Raw genomic sequence first — 11,736 nt, forward strand, 5'->3', positions numbered from 1 at the left:
GAAAAGGGTCTATGGCTAAAATGTGTCACACTTTATGTTGTCTTACATACATATTGTAAACGTGGATTTAAACATACTTTCATTATTTTATTACTGCCAGACAACTGTGTTACTTAATTATCAAATTTATAATTATAATAATAATAATAATAATAATATATATATAAAAAAAAAAAAAAAAAAGAAATCAGATTTTTAACCCTTATGCTTCAGTGTATAAAGTTACTTTGAGGTTTTTAGAGGACAAAAATGTCTGTGTCAAAAAATAAACTGTCATAAACATTTGAAGCTTCAGAGCACAAATTTAATTCTGAAGACCCTCAAGAAGAAGAAGACTCTTGGAGGATTATTGTTGAAAAAAGTTACAAAAGTGAAAAAAGAAAAAGTTAGAGGCTTAAATTTATGAAAATTATATATATATATATATATATATATATATATATATATATATATATATATATATACACACGTATATATAGATATATATTTAATAAAACATTTCAAACTCAAAAACTGCTACCAAAAAAGTTTTTAAAATAAAAAAAAAATATTAAAAAAAATAATTCAGTGAGATTTAGTTTAGGTTCAGTATTAAACTTTTCCCCATTAAATGCCAGCACTGGTATAAACAATGCTGTGATTTGTGATTTGCAGTACAGTAGACATTTTCTCTATCAAATATTACACACGACAGACACACACACACACACACACACACACACACACACACACACACACACACACACACACACACACACACACACACACACAATTTTTCTAGTACATGCATACAAACCACACTGACATCCACACGAATTATAGCTGCATTATTTATCCAATTGATAAGCAAATACGCAGAAGAAGAAAACATGAATAAAGCGAGTATTTGCTTTACAGACCAAACCTGAGAAAATGGCGCCATCTTGTGAAAAAGACCAAATTTAAATTTTGTATCTTTACCAACAGAATAAAAATGTTAAATGTTTGTTTGTTAAATGGCCCTGGGATAAAATAAAAAAAAGAAATATAGTTTTCAATGGGGATACAAGTCCATAAGGTCCTGAGTGTAAATATGTTGTGTTACTAGTGTAAACTTGATTCATGAAAGAAAAGATGAGAGTAAAATAAGAAAATTCGAATAAAAATAAACACTTGTGCCAAAATTCATGAATTTGGCATTAACACAGGAAAAAAATATTTAAAAAAAAAACAGACAAAAATGTCCTTAGGAAGTGTTAAGTTCATGTACGATCATGTTCGTACAGTCTGACCAGCAACAATCGTAAAGGACTATTATACATCGCACAGTGTGCACCCGGCTTAAGGACGCACAAGGGTTAAGTTAACTCTAAATTTTATATTTAAGTGTGATTGATGAACGTGACCCTTTTATTACAGTGTTGTTATTGAAGCATAATTTGCTAAACTGAATTTATCTATAAGCAGAATCAGATTTAACTGTGATTTTCTGCTGTAATAAACAGTTTAACTGGTAAGATCCTCAGAGGAGTTGTGCAGCAATTATAGAAGAATGGAAAGACTGTGTCGTTGAAGGTGGATGTGAGTGTGAGTAAATGTGTGTTAGTTACAGGATCAGAGAATGACACTGTTCCTCTGTCATAGTCCAGCTGAACTCTCACACGCTGAAACTTCTGTTCAACAGTAAAGACAGTGAGGCGTTGCTCTGGGGATTCTGAGCTGTATTTGCTCTCTATGTATCGCACACGCCAGACATTAGACTCAAAGAAATCCTTTCCCTTCCTTTGGTTTGATGCTGTGGTTATTCCAAGACTCCAGTATGTATTGTCTCCAACCTCCACATCCCAGCAGTGTGTTCCTGAGTTAAAGCCCTCAGATCCCAGGACACATGGATACTCATCAAACCTCTCTGGATTATCAGGAAGTGTTTTATCTTCATCACTGAGCGACACACTGGTCAGATCAGCAGAGAGTGTGAGATGAGGATTTGCTGTGTTTGGATCCAGAGTCAACGGAGCTGCAGAGAGAATAACATCAGATTACAGGATGATGATTATAGAAATGTAAATGTTAAACACATAAAGACTTTGTTGAAAGAATTCATAAATCATAACAATGGTCTCTCAGTTACTGTCATAATGGATTGAGGCTTCAGGTTTAATATCAGTATTCAATAAACACTATTGTACCCTAATAGATAAATATAGATTATGAGGAATATACTTTTCATTATGAGTTCGCTGTATGATCTGATGATCTTCTGAAATGCAGTTCAGATTCACTTTGTAATTATGTGATTTTTAAATATATTTCTATCAAATGTTGATGTTGTGTGTGTTTATATCTGAACTATCTTCTGCACTGGTGTCAAATCTGCTGAGACTCACTGTGTTGGACAGTTTCCAGCATCTTCTTCCAGACTCTGAACGGCAGGTTACCCAGATAACGCGACACATGAATCAAAGCTCCAGAACTCATCTGTGGATCCGGCTGTGAGATCTGGACTCTGAGGAACATTCAGGAGTCAGAACTGCAGTGAATTTGAGTTCAGATCCACTGAGAGAAGAGATACGAGCAGCTCACTCACCTTTCCATTGAGGCCTTAAAGTTCTGGAAAATATAGAGTTTGAAAACATTTTAATATCTTATCAAACACTCTCATTGTCAATGAGTCTCTCTATACAAGTTGTTTTATGCACAACGAATGAAGCCAGATTGATTTGTCACCTTTAGAAACGAGACGTCATTGTCTTTCATCATCTTCTCCATGTCTCTGATTGTGTGTGAAAGAGCTGAGATGTGTGTGTTCATCTCCTCCAGCTTCTTCTTCATCCTCTGCTTCTTCTGCTCCTCTTCCTCTCTCAGTGCAGTGATTGTAGCTTCTTCTTCGTCTCTGAGAAACTGATGAAGCTTCTCAAACTCTTCTTTAATCTGACGCTCTGTGTGCTCAGCTTGAGACTGAAATCAAATCACATTCACTTCAGTCAGCGCTGTATGAACACACACTCCACTAATGTCAATAATAAACTCTGTGTGAATGTTGAGTATTAAACTCTTTATATCCTCACCTTGATGTGTTCAATTGTTTCATCACAATTTTTCTTCATTTCTTCTCCATGTTTGAGCTTGTTTTGTAAGGACGTCAGTGCTGTATTAAACTCCTCCTACAGGTTAAGATGAAAATCTGTGAAACTTATGCAGCTCTAAGAGGTTTAAACATTGTATGTTTGAATGTTTTCATTGTTATATTATTCATATGTTGAATGGGTCATTCTCATGGAAGCATTCGTGCTTGAAAATGACAGGACATATATTTTTAATTATATAATTTAATTATATAATTCATAAAGGTGAACATCGATAAATCATGTTTTTACCAAACAAATGTGTTTTTTTGCAATGGCCAATTCTTAATTATTATATCCATGCAGTTGTAAATCTGTGGTTGTGCAAATACAAATACAGAAAGAGAAAGTATGTTAGTATCAATCACTTTTTGGTGTGTCTTGTAATTAATCACATATTATTAATGAAAAATATTAATAACCCATGACAAAATTTTATTTTCTATTTTGAACCAATGCTGTTATATTCAAGAAGATTTGAACATCAGAGGATCAAAGTTTTGTGTAGAATTTTATATCAGTAGAAAATCAGAGTGTAACGCTGAGTCAGCAGAGTTAGGATCCATTTGCAGCTTTATTAAAAGAGATACTCGTACAACAAACAATCAACGGCGACAGGTATACAAGGCAGAGTAGAGACGTAATCACAAACCAGGCAGTGGGTCAGTCAAAGTCAAGTCAAGTCATCTTCATTTATATAGCGCTTTTAACAATGTAGATTGTCTCAAAGCAGCTTTACAGAGATAAGCGTATAATTTAAGGCAACAGAGATTGTTTCGGCTGTACAGCAGAGTTAAGTTATTTCCATCTAAAGTTAGTTTTAATTGATTTGCTTCCGTCGCAATGATCATTTGTTATTAAATTAGGGGCCGCTAAGACGACACCATTCTCTCTACACAGACTTTAAATGCGAACCTGTGAGAAACACTGATGGCGTTCACATGCGCATTTAGAATGGGTTCTATAGTTATGTGCGTTTGAATATACGCAGGTTTGGAGTTCCCTACAAGCCAAGCCTAAACAAAGTACTTGTCTTTCCTTATAAATTTTGATAAGGAATTTTATTTTATTTGTTGCTTTGGGGTAGGACCGCGAGACGAATTTTCCCGACAACGCCTTATCTGTAGAGTGGTAGTGGGATCCTCCATAGGGAGAGACTAGTTGGCACTTCAGCACTGCGTTGTCATCGGTCCAGGCGAAGGTCCTTCGTCAGATCTGGATACGGCCTGGATCCGGCAGGCTGCAGGAAAACCTCGGGATAAACACAGACACTAAAAATAGCGTAGATGCCATTCTTCTCATGATGTAACGAGTACATCAGGATTTTTGGGAAGTGTTCCCGGTTCCGGCTGACCTACTATATGCAGCCTAACATTAAATTATAGAAGTCTATAATGTATTATGTGAAAGCTAGGTCAAAGAGATGTGTCTTTAATCTGGCTTTGAACTGACAGAGTGTGTCTGCTTCCCGGACAATGGTAGGAAGACTGTTCCAGAGTTTTGGTGCTAAATAGGAAAAGGATCTACCGCCAGCAGTCGATTTTGATATTCTAGGTATTATCAACTGGCCGGAATTTTGAGATCGTAATAGACGTGACGGACTATAATGCGTTAAGAGCTCGCTCAAGTACTGCGGAGCTAAACCATTCAGTGCTTTGTAAGTAATCAGCAATATTTTAAAATTGATGCGATGTTTAATAGGGAGCCAATGCAGTTTTGACAGAACTGGGCTAATATGGTCATACTTCCTGGTTCTGGTAAGAACTCGAGCTGCTGCGTTTTGAACTAGCTGTAGTTTGTTTATTAAGCGTGCAGGGCAACCACCCAGTAGAGCATTACAATAATCTAGCCTTGAGGTCATGAACGCATGAACTAACTGTTCCGCATTTGTCAATGAGAGCATATGGCGTAATTTAGATATATTTTTAAGATGGAAAAATGCAGTTTTACAGATACTAGACACGTGACTTTCAAATGAAAGATTGGTATCAAAGAGCACACCCAGGTTCCTAACCGACGACGAAGACTTAACAGAGCAGCCATCAAGTGTTAGACAGTATTCTAGATTATTACGTGAGGAAGTTTTTTGTCCAATAATTAGAAACTCTGTTTTTTCAGAATTAAGTAGTAGGAAATTACAAGTCATCCAATTTTTTATATCCGCTATGCATTCCGTTAATTTTGTGAATTGGTAAGTTTCGTTAGGTTTTGAAGAAATATAGAGCTGAGTATCATCGGCATAACAGTGAAAGCTAATGCCATGTTTCCTAATGATATCTCCTAAGGGTAGCATGTACAGAGTGAAGAGCAACGGTCCTAGTACTGAGCCTTGTGGTACGCCATACTGAACTTGTGATCGATGAGACATCTCATCATTTACTGCTACAAACTGATAACGGTCAGATAAGTATGATTTAAACCATGCTAGTGCATTTCCCGTAATGCCAACATAATGTTCTAATCTATTTAAAAGAACGTTGTGGTCGATGGTGTCAAATGCAGCACTAAGATCGAGTAACACTAATAGCGAGATACAACCACGATCGGATGATAAGAGCAAATCATTTGTGACTCTAACGAGAGCTGTTTCGGTACTATGGTACGGTCTAAATCCTGACTGGAAATCCTCGCAGATATCATTTCTTTCAAGAAAGGAACACAGTTGTGAGGATACCGCCTTTTCTAATATCTTTGACAGAAAAGGTAGATTCGAGATCGGCCTGTAATTGACTAATTCTGAAGGATCAAGTTGCGTTTTTTTAACAAGCGGTTTAATCATAGCCAGCTTAAAGTTTTTTGGTACGTATCCTAGAGACAAAGACGAATTAATGATATTAAGAAGAGGATCTATGACCTCTGGAAGTATTTCTTTCAGTAGCTTAGTCGGTATAGGGTCTAACATACATGTTGTAGATTTAGATGATTTAATGAGTTTAGTAAATTCTTCCTCTCCTATAGCAACGAATGAATCAAATTTTTCCTCAGGGAGACTACAATGCACTGCCTGATGTGATACTGTAGTAGACGGTTGCATAGTTATAATTTTGTCCCTGATATTATCAATCTTATAAGTGAAGAAGTTCATAAAGTCATTACTGCTGTGTTGCTTGGAAACTTCGGTGCTTGAAGCTTTATTTTTCGTTAGTTTAGCCACCGTTTCAAATAAATACCTAGGATTATGTTTATTTTCTTCTAATAGGGTTGAAAAATAAGCAGATCTAGCAGCTTTTAAAGCCTCTCTGTAAGTAATTGAGCTCTCTTTCCATGAAATGCGAAATACCTCTAGTTTTGTTTTCTTCCAGTTGCGCTCCATTTTTCTGGCTGCTCTCTTAAGGGCCCGAGTGTGCTCGTTGTACCACGGCGTTGGACTTTTTTCTTTAATCTTCTTTAAGCGCAACGGAGCAACTGTGTCTAAAGTGCTGGAAAAGAGAGAGTTAAACGTTTCTGTTGTAATATCAAGTTCTTCTAAGCTATCTGGGATGCTGAGATGATGAAACTGATCAGGAAGATTATTAATAAAGCAATCTTTAGTAGCAGAAGTGATAGGTCTCACATATTTGAAACACGGAGTCGGCTTTGCAGCCTTGGCTAAATGAAGTTTACACGAGACTAGATAATGATCTGAGATGTCATCGCTCTGCTGCAGAATTTCAACGGCATCCACATCTATTCCATGTGATAATATTAGATCTAGAGTATGATTACGACGATGAGTAGGTCCTGACACGTGTTGTCTAACTCCAATTGAATTTACAATGTCTTTAAATGCCAATCCCAATGCATCTTTTTCATTATCGATGTGTATATTAAAATCACCAACAATTAGTACTTTATCTGCAGTCAATATTAATTCTGATAGAAAGTCCGCAAATTCTTTGATAAAGTCTGTATGGTGCCCTGGTGGCCTGTATACAGTAGCCAACACAAATCTCAAACGTGATTTATCGTTTACACTATATATTTTTACATTAAGCACCAATGCTTCAAAAGAATTATATTTAAAACTTGATTTCTTAGTGGTTTTGAAACTATTACTATAAATTACAGCAACACCACCCCCTTTGCGTTTCAGACGAGGCTCATGTTTATAACAGTAATCTTGCGGGGTTGATTCATTTAAAGTAATGTAATCGTTTGGTTTTAGCCAGGTTTCTGTCAAACACAGCACATCTAGGTTATTATCTGAAATCATATCGTTAACAACGAGTGCTTTTGAAGTAAGCGATCGAATATTCAGCAACCCAAGCTTTAGCATTTGCTCATCTGTATTATAGCTGTTTTTTATTTGTTGAACATCAATTAAATTTTTAACCTTAGTTGGGTTTAAACGTTTTTTGGATTTCCAAATTCGGGGAACAGACACAGTCTCTATATGATGATAGCTAGGTGAAAGAGGCTCTATGTGATGGGATTTATCTGACCTTGGTGACGCGAGGCCGCTAGCAGACAGTCGGTTAAGCCAGTCTGTCTGCTTCCTGACCTGAGCCCCAGATTGTCATGTTTGAGCTCTAAGACTATGAGCCATATTACTAGAGAGAAGAGCAGCACCATCCCAGGAGGGATGAATACCATCTCTTTTCAACAGGTCAGGTTTGCCCCAAAAACTTTTCCAATTGTCTATGAATTCTATATTATTAAGCGGACACCACCGAGACAGCCAACCGTTAAGCGAACACAATCTACTAACTATCTCATCACTCCTGCGAACAGGAAGGGGGCCAGAGCAAATTACAGTCCTTGACATCGTACTTGCAAGTTCACACACCTCTTTAATATTAATTTTGGTGATCTCCGACTGGCGGAGTCGAACATCATTAGTGCCGACATGAATAATGATCAAACAGAGAAAACCGCTCAGAGATGCAGTGGCGTGGCGTGGGGAAAATTTCTGAGGAGGCCAATTAAGACACAACCTCTAAGCTGTGTGTTTTAAGGGGTGGGGGCAGAAAATCATACGTTACCATTTATATGTTGCTATTTGGATGAACTATTAGAGCGCCCAGCATCATCTTACCGGGACTTACGCTTGTTACACTCGAGCACGGACTCTCACTCTCTCTCTCTCTCTCTCTCTCTCTCTCTCTCTCTCTCTCACACACACACACACACACACACACACACAGTCAGTCCTCTTAAACATCTTTCATGGTGTTTTTTATTAAAACATTCGCAGATAGGAAACGCCAACGGTAAGCAACAAGAAGATAACCTTTTTCATTTAATACACCCTTAAATCGGTGTGACGCTCATGTAAGGATATACAATAGTGGTTATTCACAAACAATCACAACAATAAACAACAAAGTGCACTCACATGCTGCTTAATCAAAGCACGCAAGAAACGAACTATAATCACATTAAAAAAATAACACATCGCTAAATGGGCAGTTCAGACCAGACGCGCTCTCTCTCACACACACACACACACACACACACACACACACACACACACACACACACACAGTCAGTCCTCTTAAACTGAGTTGCTGCTGTAGAGGCAGTTTAGTAAAAGATTTTTTTACCAAATACTCCAAATCTCCACCCTCCATAATTACAATTAATAATTTTAGCTAACTAGCTAAACAAGATGTCAACACAAATCCACAAATCTTCCGCTATTTCATTCATTCATTCATTGACGATGATAACGTGATGTGATTGGCCTGATGCCAACAAGTTCATGGCTTCCCTTGACACTGTCCTGACCAATCACAGGGGAGCAGTGTCGTGACAATAGCGTCACCTGATTGGTTAATCATTCTTTTTTTTTTCTATCAAGGGATGCCAACTCAGCCTGGCCTCCTCACAGACACAGGGTGCAGTACCATGTTTTCAACGCTCATTCACCATGTCACTTTTATAGGGGCGCTGTTTTACACATCATAAAACGCTCAGTAATGAATGAAGAGAGACGATGAGGAGATGACAGAAGGATTACGTAAACTGTGAGAACAAAAGTGTTTATTAAATGACGATTATATTCTGAAAAAGTGAGGAAGCCTGGCTTCCCTTGGCCTCCGCAAGAAAACGCCACTGTAGAGATGTAAGCCACAGCTAAACAAAACTTTGCAATGAGAGCTTGTGAGAGTGCTGGTTAAATAGTCCATGGGATAGGGATCAGGGGCCGTATTCACAAAGCATTTTATCTTACCACTAGGAGTACTCCTACTGTAAATCGCACTAAAAGATTTTAGCTAGGAGTTTTCTCTTAAAAGTTATTCACAACGCCTTTCAGACCTACTCTTAGTAAAGAAAAATGACAACTCCTAAACTAAGAGTGAGTCTTCGTTGCTATGGATGACGTCATTACTCATGCACGAGCTTGACTGAAGTGACCACCTTGATTGGCTGATGATTGTAACGCGGGAATGATTCCAAACACCTCCCCTACGAGGATGAGTGACAGGTGACAGGTCTGAGAATGCGTGCGCTACACAAGTAGTGCGAAGGACGGAAGATGATGAATAACTGAATAAATAGCCTAATGAATAAAGAGTAAGGCAAAACAAACAGCCTAGTAGCCTAATGAAACATATGGATTGATGCAATATGTTTGCAACATTATTGAATTAATCTGTCACTATTTGCCTCTGCCTACGTTTGCAAAGAGAAGAACATTTTAATTTGATTCACAATAAAACGTTACAATTAGTTTACATGCAATGAGTAGCTTTGGTTGTTGTTGGTGGCGTTATTGCATCCCTATTATGCCTACAATGCAGAATTGTTCTCTCGCGATTGGAAGCTCCTGTAGCCGCCGCATACGCATTTCAAAACATCGCGACCTGAAATGCCACAAAAGGCGGTTTGTGAAGGTCTTAGTGAGCTAGGAGTCCTCTCGACTTCTTTTAAGCTGTCCCAGACTTAGGTGCTACTATTAGGGCTAAAATGCTTCGTGAATTACTCTTAGTCAAAAAAATTAGGAGTCCTAAAGTTACAAGTGACACGCCCATTATTTTTAGGAGTTGCTCCTAAATTCGCCAGTTAGGAGCTACTTTTAGCCTTAAAATTCTTTGTGAATACGGCCCCAGGAGTGTAATCAGCATCAGGTACGGCGTACCTGATGCTGATTACACTCCTGGGGGGGATCATGGAAAATTAAGTCTGTGAAATGGATAAGTAGGCCACTCAGGCGATGTTGCCCTCTGGCGGTGATCAGATTTGACACAGAGATTTAGTCTGAACAAAAATGTATTCTGGTCTATTGTATACACAAATAATACTCGATGTTTAGCACTGTATTCAGCATATGAAATCAGAGATATCTGTCTTACCTTGTAAGATGAAAGCACTTCACTGATGGGTCTGAATTTATGATTGTCATGTTTATGTGAATTAATACACACTAAACACACAGGCTGTTTGTCCTCCAGACAGAAGAGTTTGAGTTTCTCACTGTGTAAACTGCAGATCTCCTCAGATCCTGATGAACGTTTCTCATTTCCCTCCTTTATCAATGAATCACACAAGTTTTTTAATGCTAGATTAACTAGAGGTTCATCTTTTGAGGATTTTCTCCTGCAGACAGGACACTCATGAGTTTTCTTAGTTGTCCAGAACTGTTGTAGACACTCTTTACAAATACTGTGACTACAGGACAGAATAACAGGAGTCTTGAAGATTTCACAGCAAACAGGACAAGAAAGCTCTTCCACAGATTTTGAATTCATTTCCTCGTCTTGAAAAATATCCAATGATCTACAATTTACTTTCACTTTCTGAACTTTGGTTTAAAGAGTAAACAACTATTACAATCAAAATCTAATCTGGGTTAATTCAGAAATAAACAAAAATGCTATAATATAATGTGTCCTCCTCTGTTCTTAACAACACTGACTCGTTTTAGCTTTCAGTAAAAATGAAAGGCAGAAATAAAGACTAGTCACTTCCTGGTTGGTTTTGTAAGAGGGTGGAGTTTCTGAAGACAGACTGGATGTATAGTTTTATCTTTATTTTATTTGTGCTTTCAAGCATATTATGTACTCAGTGAACTGAATAAAAAATCAAGTGATAATTTGTAGCATAAAAAAGATTATAAGATAATTTAATAATGTAAAACAAAATAAGTTTAATAAAATGTATATTTGCCTATTTAGAGTGAGGCTGTCAATGTGTGTGTGTGTGTGTGTGTGTGTGTGTGTGTGTGGGGTGGGGGTGGGGGTGGGGGGGGGTCACGGATGGTATCAGTTGCTGAATTCAGAACATCATACTAACATACCACTCTTCCTATTTCTGCCGTAGAAATATGTTTAATGTAGTATGAGTAGTATACTAGTATGGTCTTCTGAATTCAGATGTTTTTTTTTTGTTGTTTTTTTTAATGCCGACAGGAAAACTTTTCTCTTTCAAATTACATTCAGCCGTCAGCAGTGCGTTATTCATCCAGCGGCATCTCGCTCCGTTCAGCAGTGCACGGGGCTCCAGTCACCCGAAATAAGTCTCCCAAAATAACATCCGTTGTCGTTCCCCTTCACAATGAACGCGACCATAGACAGTTCACTCAGAATGTACTGGCTCGTCCGTGCATGTCTGTGCTGCGGCAACTGCATGAACCTATGACAGGGTGGCTCAGACACGTAGTCCAATCAGGGCAATTCGTGCCCTGACACGTCAGAACCCGCCAGGATGGCTG

At 37.9% G+C, this 11,736-nt stretch overlaps 1 protein-coding gene across 1 annotated transcript; it reads right to left on the reverse strand.

Annotated features, from left to right (window-relative positions):
* Nucleotides 1–818: 818 nt before the first annotated feature.
* LOC307170977 (nuclear factor 7, brain-like) lies at nt 819–10,968 on the reverse strand. Its single transcript, XM_079892315.1, has 6 exons — nt 10,379–10,968; nt 3,048–3,143; nt 2,707–2,937; nt 2,567–2,589; nt 2,367–2,485; nt 819–1,996 (listed from the first exon to the last, which is right to left on the reverse strand). The coding sequence occupies exons 1-6, from the start codon at nt 10,772–10,774 to the stop codon at nt 1,455–1,457; spliced, it is 1,407 nt and encodes a 468-aa protein (XP_079748441.1). The 5' UTR covers nt 10,775–10,968; the 3' UTR covers nt 819–1,454.
* Nucleotides 10,969–11,736: the final 768 nt, after the last annotated feature.

Source organism: Squalius cephalus (assembly GCF_949319135.1).
Source record: "Squalius cephalus genome assembly, chromosome: 14".
NCBI classification, from domain to species: Eukaryota; Metazoa; Chordata; class Actinopteri; order Cypriniformes; family Leuciscidae; genus Squalius; species Squalius cephalus.

Bases quoted from the DNA above. Each gene is read 5' to 3' on its own strand.
- LOC307170977 (XM_079892315.1), bottom strand. From the start codon at position 10,774: ATGAATTCAAAATCTGTGGAAGAGCTTTCTTGTCCTGTTTGCTGTGAA. The intron at 3,144-10,378 runs GTAAGACAGATA...CTTAACCTGTAG, and splicing joins AAGTGCTTTCATCTTACAAG to GAGGAGTTTAATACAGCACT. The intron at 2,486-2,566 runs GTGAGTGAGCTG...AATGTTCCTCAG, and splicing joins TTTAAGGCCTCAATGGAAAG to AGTCCAGATCTCACAGCCGG.